The sequence below is a fragment of the Tiliqua scincoides genome, chromosome 4, assembly GCF_035046505.1.
Source record: "Tiliqua scincoides isolate rTilSci1 chromosome 4, rTilSci1.hap2, whole genome shotgun sequence".
NCBI classification, from domain to species: Eukaryota; Metazoa; Chordata; class Lepidosauria; order Squamata; family Scincidae; genus Tiliqua; species Tiliqua scincoides.
In genome coordinates this window covers 117,641,223-117,657,976 of record NC_089824.1, presented here as the reverse complement: position 1 = coordinate 117,657,976, position 16,754 = coordinate 117,641,223, and the positions used below count along the sequence as shown (strand labels likewise).

At 42.0% G+C, this 16,754-nt stretch overlaps 1 protein-coding gene and 1 long non-coding RNA gene across 2 annotated transcripts in view; one reads left to right on the top strand and one right to left on the bottom strand.

Moving 5' to 3' along the window:
* Nucleotides 1–12,822: 12,822 nt before the first annotated feature.
* Nucleotides 12,823–16,754, bottom strand: part of C4H1orf21 (chromosome 4 C1orf21 homolog) — a 153,608-nt gene continuing 149,676 nt past the window's right edge. The window contains exon 6 of the mRNA XM_066626417.1: nt 12,823–13,604. Coding sequence (XP_066482514.1) covers nt 13,566–13,604 — 39 coding nt within the window. The 3' untranslated portion in view covers nt 12,823–13,565. The remainder of the gene's footprint in view (nt 13,605–16,754) is intronic.
* LOC136649641 (uncharacterized) overlaps nt 16,498–16,754 on the top strand; it is a 36,811-nt gene continuing 36,554 nt past the window's right edge. Inside the window, exon 1 of the long non-coding RNA XR_010794415.1 lies at nt 16,498–16,580. This is a non-coding gene — a long non-coding RNA (uncharacterized lncRNA). The remainder of the gene's footprint in view (nt 16,581–16,754) is intronic.

Sequence of the window (16,754 nt, the reverse complement as noted above, 5' to 3'; positions counted from 1 at the left end):
GGACTGGTGGTAGCATAGTCTGCTACTCAAAGAGACAGTGGTGTCATAGGTAGGATGGTGGAATTGGAGCTGGTAGATAAGAACATAAGATCTAGGTTCAAAGCTATGTACCACTGTAAACCTAGCTTGATAGCTGTGGGCACATTCTTACATTCTTAGGAAGAGAGAATGAAATCATTTTTGTCAAAACTCCACAGAGGAGGGCTGGGATAATGCTTTGAGCAAGCCAAGAAACCTTAACAGCAAATATGCATCACAGTGCCACTTAACACATTTGTATGTCTTGCTGTAGTCCTATGCACAGTTTATTTCAACAGGCTTAGAAATCTCTAACACTGAACATAATAAACTTTGGAAAATAAACAGGCAGAGAAGACAAGCCTCAGTGGTTCTCAAATTTATAGCACTAGGACTCACTTTTTATAATAATCTGTCAGGATCCACCAGAAATGATGTCATGACCAGAAGTGATGTCATCAAGCAGGAAAATTTTTAACAATCCTAGGCTGCAATCCTACCCACACTTACCCAGGAGTAAGTCCCATTTACGCTCATTGTTAAAAGCATATACAGAGTAACCTGTTCAAAGTACAGATCTGTAACATTTTTCCAATGCAGTCATATGCCATGGTAGCATCAAGTCCAATATATTTATTAAAAATAAAATATTGAAATGAATGGGGATCTACCTGAAATCAGCTTGCGACCCACCTAGTGGCTTCCAACTCACAGTTCGAGAAACACTGAGCTAGCTTATACTATGAGGGAAGAACCACAACACTTGTGTGGAAACCTGCAAGTTATATAATTTTAAAAGCCTTTCAAAAATACATTTTGAGGAATGTAATGAAAAAAGGAACCATTTGATGGGATCAAGTCTGTTTTTTGGGACAGATTTCCCCCCTCCCCCCCGTTCATTTCAGCATCACTGCCACTTAACATCATGGACCAGAGATACCTGCCTGTAGAGTGTATGATTTATCCTGACATTACAGCATCATAAAAGATGCTTAGGTACTATTTTAGGTAGCAGTTCTCTGTGACACAGTGAATAACTGCATCTCCATATGACTCATTCACGTAAGCTATTAATAGGTGGACTATCAGGGTGCTGTGGAAAGGGAACATAAGTACCTGCATAGCTGGTTTCTCTCAGCAATTTATTTTCTCTTAAACTGCCTAAATGTCAACAGCTGCCATGAAAACCGCTGTAATACAGTTTCAGCTCTTTTCTTTAAAACTTAAGGAATAACTCACTGGGGATCAAGGCATTATCCCAATGTAAAACTTTTATCACTTCATTTAAATACTATTCAACCACTAAAATGGCAGATAAAAAACTTAACTTTCATAAATAGCTTCTTATTAAACAGGAGTGATTTAACCTCAGAACTTAACCCAGAAACAAGTTCCCTTGAACTTGTACCTCTGTCAGTTCCACAACTATAACAGAGCAGATTAAAATGCTGCTGTAGTTGGTCATTTTCAAATCAGGATGAGGCAGCAGCTACACTGCATCCACATCAACATCTGATCTGGTCAAGGCTGGCCCATCCATAAGACCATCTGAAGCGGTTGCATTAGGCAACAGATCGGTGGGGGTGTGTGCGTGTGCGCCCCCCATCTCTGTTCATCTACATGTCTCCACATCAACTCCTCCTCCCTCCACTCTCTGGAAAAAGAAAAGGGAGACCGAGTAGAAGAGGAAATATAGAGGGGGAGGAGGAGTGTGCTGAACTTTAGAACATTGCAGCAGCTAGCACATCATTAAGTAAGGGGGGGCAGCATTTGGCATGCTGCCTCAGTTGTCTGGAGGTCTGACTCTGAACATGGCAAAACACAGAACATAGCCTTACACTGAGACCCATTGTCTGCAGTACTGATTGGCAATAGCTCTCCAGGATTTCAGGCACAAGGTTATTCCCAAAGTAGCTGGAGATGCCAAGGACAAACTGGAACCTTCTTCAGGCAAAGCATGTACTCCATCACTTAGCCATAGCCAACAAACTAAAGGCAAAATCTTAACTTGCACTGGCATAATAATAATAATAATAATAAAATAATAATAATAATAATAATAATAAATACAGGTATTTATATACCGCCTTTCTTGGTCTTTATTCAAGACGGTTTCCATAGGCAGGCTATTTAAATCCCCGTAGGGGTTTTTACAATTGCAAGAAGGTTCTATCTTTCAAGAACCACAACATTCAATGTTTCCTTCTGATCTGGTTTCATTCTGGCCTCCATCCTCCCACGCTCAGAGCAGATGGAATAACTCAGATGGAATAATAACTTGTCAGCTGCTTCAAGGTAGCACGGTGCCGGTGGCCTTGAGCTGGCGACCTGTGGATGTTATCGTCAGGCAAATGGAGGCTCTATCCTCTAGACCAGACCTCCTGCCCATAGTGCTGTATCCAGCGCCAGTGAGGAGGTGACTGAAAAGCAACTTGGAGTAAGGGGATATTTATATCCTTACCCCATGTAGCATGTACTCAGATCTGTGCCAGCAAATTTGCTGAGGCAAATCTGAGCAGCCCAGTGTAACACTGGGATGGCGGGGGTGGGGTGGGGTTATGATTCAGCCTAAGATGCAGCTTGAGTGATTGAATTAAGCCCTTTCCTGCCAAATTCAATTCTCCTTACTCTTTTCCTGTTAATTTGGTTGTATCCCCCTTTTCTTTTATTGGACTTTCTTTTTAAAGTTTAACCTTGCAGGTCCCTGGTATGGGAAGTACAGTGGATTGTCACGTCTCCTCGCTGTACAGGTGCTACTATGAGAGTGATTTTATTAGGAAGCCCTGGAGTTCTGTATTGTTCTAGGAGGAGGGTTCTGTACAGGGATCCCCTCTAGCTAGTCTGATCTCCTGGGCTGGTGGCAGTAGATTCCAACTATCAAGATGTTTCCCCTTTCAGCTTTGTGTTCCAACAGGAAAGATGAGGGGGCAGGAAGAGATTGAGCATGCTAACTGCAAGGCACTATGGCCCTGGATTAGTGTGCGGTTGCAGAAAACTCTGCTCCTGTCCCTGACATACTCAGGATATTGTGCACAACTGTGTGGACTAGTATAAGATGAAGACATGCACAAGTGTGCAGTGCAGTTAAGTATTTCCAAGTGATGAACGAGAATGAAGAAGCTATGACACTGCACCAACACTGTTCAGAACACCACTTCTATATCTGTATCCGTACTGAGCTCACAGCAAGAACTGACACTGCTCCTTCTCTGTCTAAACTGAGTATCAGCGCCTTAAGAAATATGTTGGAGAGGAAGAATGCAACTATACCAAAAAGGGGGATCCATAATGAAAAGTAAACAGATTTTGTTTCAGACAGACACTTCCACTTTTCTACCACCTGCAGTTTAGGTTGGAAATTAGGCCAGCTAAGTGTTGGAAAAAGTGTTAACGCATCTCACAGGGGGGTACACAGAGTGCCTGGCAGCACTCATTCAGTAGCTATTGCCCAAAAAATGATGAACCAGGGCCTTTTTTTTCCCTATAATAAGCAACTTGAGTAGGCACTCTTACATGGGTTAATTGTGAACAATTACAGAAACCTGGCAGTAGATGGCACTAAAGACTAAGCAGAACAGTTCTGGTACTCCTAAAAACCCCTTGCTAGATCCAACATCAAGAATTTTCTAGTCCAAATCTGTTTAGATTACACTGCAAACTAGCTAAGAGTAGCCATTGAGGTGCCTGTGAAAACTCACAAGAAGAGTATTATGGTGATAGCCACAAGCTCCTGCCTGTCTTCTACCTCTGGTACAGAGAGAACTGCTGCCTCTGAACATGAGGTTGAAGTTTGCTATCATGGCTGATAATAGGCCGCTTTCTATTCTTGTGTCCAAGCCTTTACTTTTTTATAAGGCATCAGTCATGACCACAGTTTGGGGAAGTCTACTCCATACCTTAACTACATGTTAAAGAATTCCTCTCTCTCTCTCTCTCTCACACACACACACACACACACACACACACACATCATGAATCTCTTCAGCCAATCAACTTCCTTGGATGATTATAACTTAGAATATAATGAGGGAGAAATATAACAGATAGAACTGCTTGGCTGTGCAAAAACTCCCAAATGCAGCTGTTTATACAGAGCTTTTCATAAATGGCAAAAGGGAATCCTTGTGACAGCCACAAAGCGAACTGGTTTGTTCTTCTGGAAGAGTGCCAGAATGACACATTACCACATGTGAGGCTCGTTCTCCCTGTCTGAAGATTTGCTTCCACGTTACCAACTCCCTTAGAAGCAATATAATATGGTTTGGAACTATTTACATATTATTGCTTGCATAAGAACCTTTAAGTACATTTAAAAATAATAACCAGTACATGTGGCACATGCTTCATTCCTTATTTCAATGCATCTAATCATCACAGCACAGCTTAGAGAGAAACTATGGAGCTGAAAACCCCATCCTGCTTCGGGTTGCCAGATTCCAATCTTCTGTGCAACACCAAGAGCTGGGGGCCAACAAAGGCCTCTGCAGCGATGACATCCCCACCCTCTTGCCACTTCTCTAAAGGTCATAGAAAGGCGGTCTCATAGGTGGAGATGGGCACAGAACACCGGAGGGAAGAGAAAGGTTTTTGGAAAGAAAAGCAAGTAAAAGAGTAAAAACAAAGACGAGAAAGCATGGAGGTGAAAATCAGAATATTTAACATGTTCCTGTCATGCCACAGAGGTGGACTTTTCTGCAGAAATTGGTCATGAGATCCATCAAGGTCATCATTCCACTGACAAGACTGATTTAAGGCTGCTGTCTTATGCACGCTTACATGGGAGTAAAGTGGAGTTAAACTCAGTGGAACTTATGCCTGAAGGCATCTGTAGGATTGCACTGCAAATGTTTTAACTGACTGGCATTAGGTGACAGTTGATACAGGAGACTCAGCTAATATATGAAGAAGAATCAAATTACAAAGTTTTAACCAATGGATTATATTTGTACCACTGAAGATGCTTGCCTATAAGTCAATCTCACAGATAAGTCAAAGGCAGGTTTTGAGCCAAAAATCATGGTATGTTCTATGACCCTCTGATAAGTGGGGGAAGGGGGTTAGAGAGGTGTCTGACTGTAGTTTTGTCTGACTTTACCTGAGGCTAGATCTTGAAAAATAACCTACCAGTAATTGTTACCTAAGAACTGTATAGTCTCTGATTTACTAAAAATATAGTAATTTTTTTTTTTTTAAATTCTCTCATTTTAATTCTTTCTTTTTAAATTCTGGTCTTCACAACTGTTTTGTAAACACTATCAGAGTAAGTGCACTGTAACCAACATATCAGTAGAACAGTGGTTCCCAACCTGGGGTACATGTACCCCCAGGGACCTTTAGGGATGCTTGAAAAAAATGGAATGACGACAGAAAAAGGCAGGTAGTGCTCCAGAATACCCTGCAGGGGCAGCAAGGAAGGGAGGGAGGCAGCTAGTTGGTTGTGAAAGCCCCACCAATAGCTAGTTTTTGGTCATCAATTCATGTATGAACTGTAATTGAAAACCAACACAGTAAAAAAAAAGATGAAAATTATGGAAAGTGATCCATCACCCAGAATTTCTCAGGACACTTCTGGTGCAAAACAGTGCAAAGGCAGTCTTCATTTCTTCAAACAGAAAAAAGAGAAAATACTATGATGAATACATGGTATGGGTTTTCATATAGGGGAGATGAGGGCTTATATTAATATTAATTGAGAACAATTTGCTAACATGAGGGGTACAATTTATGGAAATGGGCTGCTTAAGAGGTATGCAAGTGAAAAAAAAAGGGAATCACTGCAGGAGAACCATTAATCAAATCCTTCTTTAAGATGCCTGGTGTGTTAAGCCAGAAGCTCTACATATAACATACAACTTATAACACATATCTGTTAGTGTGCAATTCTGTTCACAACAGAGAGACAAGCAACAAAGAATGACTATGAACAAGTGCAGCTGCACATAGTTCCAACCTGATTTACTCAGAAGTAGTCCCAGTTGCTTTCCATGGGTGTTATTCTTAGGTAATGGTGCACTGAATTGTAGCCTGGAAATTTGTTTCAAATGGAAATGAAGATTACATCATGGTTTTTAAAGAACAGACCTCTGCCAAACATTTACAAAATGGAACAAGGCTACAGCAGGGTCTGCTAAAGAGAATGAGATTTGCTTGATTTAAATGGAAGCCTTGAGCCCTTTTCTTGAGAATGAAATGTTAACTTTGGCTGCAGCTTGCCGGGGAGGTTACCGTGTAGATCAGGGGTGCCCAAACCCCGGCCCTGGGGCCACATGCGGCCCTCGAGGCCTCTCAATGCGGCCCTCAGGGAGCCCCCAGTCTCCAATGAGCCTCTGGCCCTCCAGAGATCTGTTGGAGCCCGCACTGGCCCAACATAGCTGCTCTCAGCGTGAGGGTGACTGTTTGACCTCTCGCGTGAGCTGTGGAATGAGGGCTTCCTCCACTACTTGCTGTTTCACGTCTGTGATGCAGTAGCGGCAGCAAAGGAAAGGCCAGCCTTGCTTTGTGCAAGGCCTTTTATAGGCCTCGAGCAATTGCAAGACCTTCATTCATTCATATAAGTTCCACCTCTAGTATATTAATTTAGGTAAACTTATGTAAATTTATTCAAATTTTAAATGTAAATTAATTCTTTCCCCCCCCCGGCCCCCGGCACAGTGTCAGAGAGATGATGTGGCCCTCCTGCCAAAAACTTTGGACACCCCTGGTGTAGATTAACAGCCCTCTGATTATCTCTGCACTGGTTCTATGGTGCTTTGACTTGCTTGAAAAGCCCTGGCCCCTGAGCGACCTTGCAGATAAGGCAAGGTGATGATCTAAGCTTGATTTATTGGCAGAAATTTCTTGCCCTATAGGCGAGTATCTACAGTAGGTACCCATGTGAGCATACTTATAAATGTGTGCTATCCCTTCCATACTATGGGCCTCAGTACAAAGGTTTTCACTCCCTGCAATAATTAGATTTTGATGTAAATAAACCAATTCATGTTAAAAACCAAACTGAATTCAAAGCATGTAATTTTTAATGTGCTCGGTTTTCTTCGTGCACAAATTTAGTGCAATTTCAGAATATCTCCTCCATTTTGCCTGTAGTGACTTATTTAACAAAATGCCTGTGTACACCAGCTCCCCCAGTTACAAACATCTCTAGCAAAAGGACCCTTAGTGGTCCTTTCATGCAGGCATGATAGTGCTGTGCCAGCTAGAGCTAGATGTTTCATGGTACATACATTTCAACTTACATGAAGACCTCTGGAACTTAACCTGTATGTATGTGGGTGATGAACAGTTTGATTCTATCATGCAAATTACAACAGCAGAACAGTGTCCAACTGCTGAATTGACTGTTGATGTTATGCAGAATGTGCTACTCGTGACTATTTTTAAGCTGCAACATTGGTGGCCTGATGCCATGGCCAACAACCTGCTCCAGTGAAGGTAAGCCAGCGGGACGGGGGCAGATTGTGGGCAAGAAGGGATGTTGGAGAAGAACTGGGGGGCATGTTGGGGAGGGGGTGGATCTGGCCAGTAGTGGAAAACACCAGTTCTTATCCCATTTTAAAACCTGCCTGCTCCTTTTCCTTCCTTGGGTATAGAGTAGAAACAGGTAACTGAAGAAACCCACAGGAGGCTGGAGTTTACTTACCTCCCCTTTGTCTTCACATTTTGGCACAACTGCCTGCTATAGCATGGCAGGGGGATAGGATTGGGTTCTTAGTGTATGTTTGATCAAAAACAGTAAGAAAGGGAGGTGGATCAATTATTCCCCTTCTAACAGAATATATTTTTCTTAGACACGTTCTTTATGTCTCTCAACCACAACTGAAATAGCTAAGATGGTTTGTGATCCAAATTCTCTTTTAAAGTTGTTTTATTTCCTTGGTATACCTGATGAAAGTACTATTACTGAATCATTGTGTTTATTGTTTAAAAGTTGTGGATCCCCAACTGTTGGGTTGACAATCACACCATACTTTCTGGCAGTCAAATGCAATGGTGAATGTTAATATAAATCTAACCTATTAGCTATTAATTTTTCTGAAATGCCCTTCCCAACCTTTCCTTTCTAGCACTGAAACTGGCAACAATTCCCTCCACTCAAATGTTTCTCCATGCAGTTGTAAATGATGATACAAAGATAGGTTGTAATTTCCAAAAAGCTGAAACTGACTCCTTAAAAAGCAAGGAGAGACAAAATTTTATCCAACCACCTCCAAATTAAAATTCCACGTTCTTTGGGTTGCTTATCCATTTGATGAAGGAGAAGAGATACCAACTGGTTGCTCCCATCTCAGATTTAATTTGGCTCTCTCTCTCACATACACACACCCCACACCCACTATTTGCTATGGGAGCAAAGCACCCATTGACACCAATGGGAATTTCCTTCTAAGGGTAAACGGGGGAGAAGGGCACTGTACTGATTGGGACAGATAAGTTCCCTCCCTGTGCTGCTGTCTCCAACCTGGGAAAGAAATGATCCAGTTCAATTTACTTAGAAACAATTTAAGCCTATCAGCTTAATGGGCTTAATGTAGCACATTTGCCCTAACTCCATATAGAAATAATGACTGAAGGCAAACATTCTTTTCTTTTTCCTACCCCGAGAGTTGCATTCGTGCCTCATCCTGGAACTCATCCTGCAACTCATCAAGCCAGATTGCTGCTTGTAATATGCTCGCTCATCCCACTTTGGTAAACAGGTAGTTTATATTGCTCCCAAAACCCATGAAATCTATCTGAAGAGAGGGAATAGTGGGACAAAAGAAAGATGTTCCACAAGAGGAAGCGAAGCCTCTTCTCCAATCACCAGCATTAAAAATGATGTCTCTCCAGTCTAAGAAATATTCTGTCTCTGTTATCTGGCTAGTAAAATCATGTAATTACATACTTTCTCATACAATAAGTCCCGTAGCCCTTTTGGATTCAGGGTGATTAAGGCTGCCGTCCTATACACACTTACCTTGGAGTAAGTCCCACTAAATACTGTGGGATCTACATCTGAGTAATCACACATAAGATGACTACACTGCAACTCACCTGGCTGATGGGTCTTTGGGCTGCACCATTTGTCCCAAATGTTATTTACAAAATAAAAACGATCACTTCTGATGGGTGGCTGTCTTGTTCAAAAACAGCATCACTTGTGAAAGAAAGTCAACACGAGATAGAACAGAAGCCTCTGCTTTAATTCTAAAGCAAAACCAGGGTAAGTTGGACTCCGAGCAAACAAGACACAGGAACCCAGAAGAACAAATGTAACTTCCAGTAAATATGGAGAAATGAATACTGATATGAAAATACACAATATTTAGGGATGTATAGGAATTAATTTTACCCTCTGTTATCTTACCCTTTACCGCAATTCCCCTCTGCACAAGAACTCCCAAAGTGTGAGATAATATCAAAGAAAAATGATGAGGTGAAAGACGTTTGAACATACCATCATAGGTACAGTACTGTGCAGCATCAACCATTCCCTCTGGTATGTGGTTTCCATGTGTACATCTTATTTCCTGCAATTCTGTATATCGTAAGAACATATGAAGAGCCCCGCTGGATCAGGCCACAGGCCCATCTAGTCCAGCTTCCTGTATCTCACAATGGCCCACCAATTGCCTCAGGGAGCACACAAGACAACAAGAGGCCTGCATCCTGGTGCCCTCCCTTGCTTCTGGCATTCTAACATAGCACATTTCTAAAATCAAGAGGTTGCACATACACATCATGGCTTGTAACCCATGATGAAATTTTCCTCCAGAAATGTGTCCAATTCCCTTTTAAAGGCATCTAGGTCAGATGCCATCACCACATCTTGTGGCAAGGAGTTCCACAGCTTGTTGGAGGAACATATCAGCTTGTTGCAGGAACTTATCTCCCATTCACTGGCCTCCTCTAGTTCCCACTAAGTAGAATTGGGCATTTTTGCCAAATTGCCACCTCATACTGTGCTTCAATATCTCCCCTCTTGCCCAGGTCTCCAGGACTGGGGAGTAACAGAGCCACTTTCCTGAAGTGACAGATTCCAACATGCCATATTTAGAATGCTACACTGGACAAGTGGAAACTGCCATTATCTTATTCCCCATGATGTAACCCTATTGTCTGGTGTGTTGCTTGCAAGGATAGAGCAAACTAGTACCATGGCTATCAAAATAGAAGGCAAGCAGTTGCTCCAGGAGGCAGGTATCTGATGACAAGCTCCAATTTATAGCCAACGAACACTCTTAGCAAGGATGAAGACTACCATTGCTTTTGTTCTCCCAAAGCTTCTACAAGAAACTTAAGGTTGCGTCAAGCTTTGGAATATCGTGGACAGATTCATTACCACAAAATTTAAGCACCATTGAACAAATAGTTTTGAATAAGCATATTTTAGATTCTTAGAAACAAGACTATGCCCTATCAACTGAGTTTCTTATTTAAGTGTGAGGATATCCAAGAGATGATGCACACCTTACCCTCTTGATGAGGAAATGAGTCAAACCCTTGAACCCTAATCTCTGGAAAGAAGGGCCACTTCCACCGGGGTTAATATACAGTAGATGGCAGTGCCTGGCAACAGCTTCAGACACTCATCTACCCTTTACTTTGTCTCATATTCCAACTCCTTTCTGGAGGAAAGGGGGCTGAAGTCCATACACATTCTCAAACATACTGAACATGTACATCAGTTCGGTGCTGTACAAAAAAAAATTCCATCTATAGGAGTACAATCCAAAGCAGACATAATAGAAAAATGGCTCTCAAACTGTGGGCCTATGATTCAACAATGGGTCAAGACCCAATTTTTGATGGTTCACTAAACTGACAGGGCAGATTAGGCTATGTGCATCAAGGGTTAAACAACCTGCTATTTAGGGGGAGCATGGCTGCCCAATCACCATTATAGCCAAAGAAGCTTGAGCGGCTGGTCAAGTGAAACTTTTTTAGGTGGGCCTCAATGCTACGTTGTAGTAGAAGGAAGAAAAAGATAGAAGGCAATGGAAATTAAAACTGGAAAAAGTGAAAAAAAAACATGGGAAAAATCCCTAAGATAACTGTTTTAAGCAGTTTTTAAAATGCAGTTACAGATGAAGCCATGTGAATGTCAGGGAACGGAATTCTAGTAAGAAGATGCCACAATAGAAAAAGAAAAGGAATAGGAAAGAACTAGGAAAATATAGATCATGATGAGTAAGATCAGCAGAATCAAAAGAGCAGGAAGGAACACAGCAAGACAGAAGAACAGGAGGAAGACCATGAAGGAATTTAAGTTTTAATTTAAGTTGAATATGGAAAGGATAAGTAAGTCAGTGAAGATGGAGAAAAAAGGTAATGGGTGAATTGATTCTAGGTTTGTCAGTGGTTAAAGACTTGTGGGCTTTGCTATATATTTTAGACCACATATATCTTCTATTTTAAGCAGAAAGTGTTGTTGCCCTGTCTCAAAAAAGGCTTTGAAGCCATTAAACTGCCAAGCACCCAATCAGTAGTATTCTGAAGTCCCTGCCATCGCACCTAGGTAATGCTTCGGTGGTTTAGTTTGATAAAAGCAGTGCACGTACCTCAGAACTTGAAACAAAAGGATTCCCAATGCTCCTAAACAATAAGCTGCAAGGCCCAAGAATTAAGAGGTCCTCTATGACATCAATGAAGGCCAATATCAAAGCAGCTGAACCAAAGGCAACCAGAGGGATGGGATGCCTAGTCAGGACCACTGTGACATAAGAACAGATCATGACCAAGAGACAGTGGCACATCAAAGGCAGAAGCTTCAAGGGAAGTTCAGTGACATGGGCCCTTGTAATGATGAGTTTAAAACCTAATTCAACTTGTTGGGACACATGAAAACAATAAAAAGATACCCAAGTACAATGATGGTCTGGATCCTTGATAAAACCCTTGCCTTAACAATATCATAAATTACATCAGTTGATCTAAAATGAAAGTATGCATTTCCAATTTGAACAGGTTTGTTGACTGGCTGCCAACTTGATACCCTAATACGGGGTGCCCAAACCCCAGCCCGGGGGCCACATGCGGTCCACGGGAAGCCCCCAATCTCCAATGAGCCTCTGGCCCTTTGAAGACTTACTGGAGCCCACACTGGCCTGACGCAACTGCTATCAGCATGAAGGAGACTGTTCGACTTCTCACCTGAGCTGTGGGATGAGGGCTCCCTCCACAGCTTGCTGTTTCATGTCTGTGATGCAACAACAGCAGTGAAGGAAAGGCCAGCCTTGCTTTGTGCAAGGTCTTTTATAGGCCTTGAGCTATTGCAAGACTATCATTCATTCACATAAGTTCTATCTCTAATATATACATTTATGCAAATTTATGCAAATTTAAAATGTAAATTAATTCTTTTTTTCCTTGGCCCCGGACACAGTGTCAGAGATATGATGTGGCCCTCCTGTCAAAAAGTTTGGACACCCCTGCCCTAATACGACAAAAAAAAAAAAAAAGGATTAAAAAAAATCAGCATCCATTGCTCCAAGAAGCCATTTTCAAAAGGTTACACCCCTCAAAATAAAAGACACAAAAGGGAATGTCACCAAACTCCTTCAAAGAATAAATGCAAAGGTTTTTTTAAAACCTTAGGATTATTTTTACTCATGACAATAAAAATATTACATCTGCCTTAGAGAAGAGAGAGTATCTTCTTATAGTATGGAAAAATAAACTCTACAGACATCCCCAATTAGCACACAGGTGCTTTAAAATAACATCTTCTCCCAATTATAATTTCAAAGGGGTGCTTTGGTCCCCCCTCCCTTCCCCCAACCATTCTTAAAACACTGGACAGTATGAATGGGTATAAGACAAGAATACCTAAAAACAGTAAAATGTTTATTTTCTTAGAAAAAAAGAGGGATTCAAACTGATTGCGATCACAACTTCCATCTGCGTTCAGCAAAGCCAATACTGCAAAGCTTATTCCTCGACTGAAATGCCTAGTAAAAACAAACTCTGTGTGTGTGGTGTTGTTTTTTTAAATACAGTTTTCTGCTCCTACATCATCATATCCGGTATTTGTGTGACAACATGCTTTTTAACTGATAACTTCTTTCTAGCAGAGAAACGAGGTCTGTCATGGCAAAGCATCCCATCTTCAAAGCTCTAAATTGTAGGCAATAAGAAGAACTCCAGGACCCACTGCAGAGTTGATGAACAGGGTGACTGGGAAGGTTCAACTGCTCAGTTATGGAAGATTTTGTATAACACCACCCCAGCCAATAGAAAATAGGTCAACAGCCCACGTGAAATCTACAGTGTCAGTCAGATTTTATGTCAAAGATCTGCTGTGTTTCTGGACACAGGGAGGCAAAAATCCTGCAACAAGTTTCAATTAGCAGCAGCAGACGCTGTTCCATACAAGCCGTTCTTCTTTCCTTTAGCAGTGTTCATTGTATGGTCATTAAGAAACACTGTAACTGAATGGAGCATACAATGTGGAAATGATCTTTTGTTATGTAGTGCTTTTCACTTGAGAAGACTTCCAAAAAAAGATCTTGACTGGACTGTAATCTATTTACACAGTAGTATTCCCGTTTTGATCGGCAGAATTGGCACTATGTGATATCCTCCTCTTCTGAACAGTAATCACGACCCTTCAAAGAGAAAGAGATAAAAAATTCATATACAAATCAAGGTCATACAGATGTATGGTAGTAGTAGTAGTAGTAGTAGTAGTAGTAGTAGGTAAGCGCCGTTATTAACATTTCCTCTTTTGAGAATACTTATATGCTGCAAAATTTCCATATACATGACAAAATTCCACATAGGGAAAAACAGAACTACAACTGGGCCCCCGTAACTGCACTTTCACTTATGCCTGGTATTACAGATGTGGTCCCCTCACCCCCCCCCGGAGGCTCTTCTGAACCCTGCAGAGGCCACACGCATCCACCCGTGGCCTCTGCAGGGCTCAGAACGATAGTTATAAGGAAAAAACGCAACTTCTGGTTTTGCTGAGAAACCGAAAGTCTAATCTTTTTCTTTCAACAGCCATTCAAAGTCCTGCGGTTTCCAGTATCCACAGGGGTTCCAGAATGGAACCACCACAGATACCGTGGCTCCCCCCTATATTGACAGTCTTCTGAACAGTTGAATAACATCTCCCGCCCCCCAATGTCTGCTCTCCTGGCACTTCTGGCAATGTCTTCATTCCATGAGGTTAGGCAGCTGGTTGGGTATCACACTTAGTATTTAGTATTAGTATTTATATTCCGCTTTTCAACAGAGAGTTCACAAAGCAGTTTACAGAGAAAACTTACAGAACATTCCCATTCGTGAGGTTACGTGGTTCATAACTACAAGATCCATGCAAACAGCACCCACTCTCTGCCCCTCCCAAGCACTGAAATAGACTGCTGAAATTAAGAAAGCGGGGGGGGGGGGGAATCAGGGGTTGTATATAAGATTTGTGTGTTCAGTTCTGGTAATGAAAAATTCCTGGGCTGAACATGGGTCAGAAGTACCCTGTTCCTTAATTCTATCTCTCTTCTTGCTGCTCTCTCACCTGCCACTATTTTGGGCAGACCATGAAGCTCTAGTAGAGGCTAGAATCCACAAATCTGAAGTCTGTCAATCCCTACTTCATGCAGTTGATATAGTATATTATTCATGTGCTGGATCCCAGAAGGCAAAAACACTAAGTGGATAGTATCATTTAATTAATACCATTATTCAACTGAAGTAATGTTTTCTGCCTCCCCTTCCTACCCTCACCCAAATTTATACGTTTAACACACAGTTCCATTCTCAATGCAGAAATACAGACAGCATCCCAATCAAAACACTAGATGTTTTCCCTTCCACAATGCAGGACACCTTATTTCACTGCATTGGGTGCTTGCACATGACCACAGTCAATTGAGAACTGGTGTTGCCCAGTCTATAGCCCTTTGGGGGAGATCTTAGCTACTATGATGATAGAAGCCCACTGACCGGCAGTGCCCACTTGTTCCTCCTCTTTCCCCAAATCCTGGACTCAGTTTGGCCACCTGAATTCTTCAGGTGGGCCAGTGGATGGGCCATTCTAAGAAAGATGATGCCTGCAACTTGCCCAGCCTGCTTCCCTACCAGCTTTGTTGATGTGCCTGGGAAAATGGCCTCAGTTGGGGTGATACGTATGTTCCTCAGCTCCCTTTGTCTAGGTCCTCTGGATTATGGTATATGAGGCTATGTGGGGTTTCTCTGGAATGTACTGTGATATGCTTTGACGCTAAGCCCATCAGAAACCATTGGCTCCACACCATGGACCCACACCCAGAAAACTCTATCCCCAGATCTATCTTCACACTATACCCATGTACAAGATGTCCAAGTACCAGAGTGCTGGCCTAGTCATGGAAAGGGGGCAAACTAAGATATTGGTCTCACTCCACCTCCTGCCCCCCAACCTTCTTTTTCAAGTATAGCATCCTGAATATTCCACTGACAGACCTACATCTACAAATTTGCCAAATCCTTTAAAAAAAAAACCCATCTAAAAGTTCATTTGTTAGACATATGCATCACTAAGATTTTTAAAGTACATGCAGTCTCTAAATAGAACTGAAGCAATGCTGATTTTACTTTGAAATAAAGAGCCATAAAATTGAGTTCTGCCTAAAATGAATTCAAGATTCAAATTTATGAAGAGAGCAAAGCAGATCTGTGGTCGCATTAGATGTATATTTCTACATATAAAAAATATGACATGTATTACTGTCATCCGTGGATGGAACAGAAAACCTGAGTCTATTGCACATGTACCTTATAATCTCCAAGCTTTCTGGACTGGTATCACAGTTCTTTTCAGACTTTACCCAGTTATTTCATGATATCTACCTTACTGGATGCACAGAATTGTCTGCTTCCATGGGAACTGGTATAGCACAGGGACTAGAAGTGTCAGCTGGGAAGTCTGCAGTTCTTGTCTATGCAGTGAATGCTTTTGGTGGCTCTGGGCAAACCACGCCTCATTTCTAATATGGGAGAAACAATCTCACAAGGAACTTCAAAGGATTAAACAAGAACACTTGCTAAATGCTTGACAGCCACTCTCAATGGGAGCCATATGCCCCCCTGGGGAGCCCTGACAAATTTGATGGGGGCCACAGACTGAAAACTGTGAAAAGGGGGGCTATATGTTTATCCATTTCTGTTCTATCCTTGTTTGACTGGGGACCTGGAACCTGAGAAGAGCTCCTAAAGGGGCCGTAGCCCCAAAAATGCAGAGAATGGCTGCTAAAGAAATGCATGTAACTATTAATGGTATTATTTGGTATAAGACAAGGGAGAAGTTGCATGGCAGGGGAACAGGCACCATAACAAAAGCGGAGATTGCCAGAGGTGCAAAGCTTTTAGCATAATGTAGGAGAGGCAGTCAGATTTTGGCAGGCTTGGAAGAGAAGGGGACGTCCTGTTCTGTTGTCTCGCCTTCCCTCTCTACACTAGATAGTGCTTTACTGAGAGATGCCAGAGCTCAAGTTTAACTGGAAATGAAAGCCTTTTTCTTCAGCAACTGGCTGCTTGTCGCAGCATGGAATGAGCAGGTGGGAGCAGCATCTAGACCCTACTAACAGCAGCGCATACTGGAGGTGAGAAACCTGCTTCCTACCCCTTTTCTACAATCCAGGCATGAAGGGCCATGTTTTAGGTGCCAACCATGCCTGTGTTCATGCGCTCCTCAAGATTATTATTTCTTGGTTCAGAAATCAGCTCAAGCCCTTGCTCTACTTTTTAAGCATCTTGTCAGCTTTCTGATCGCTTTG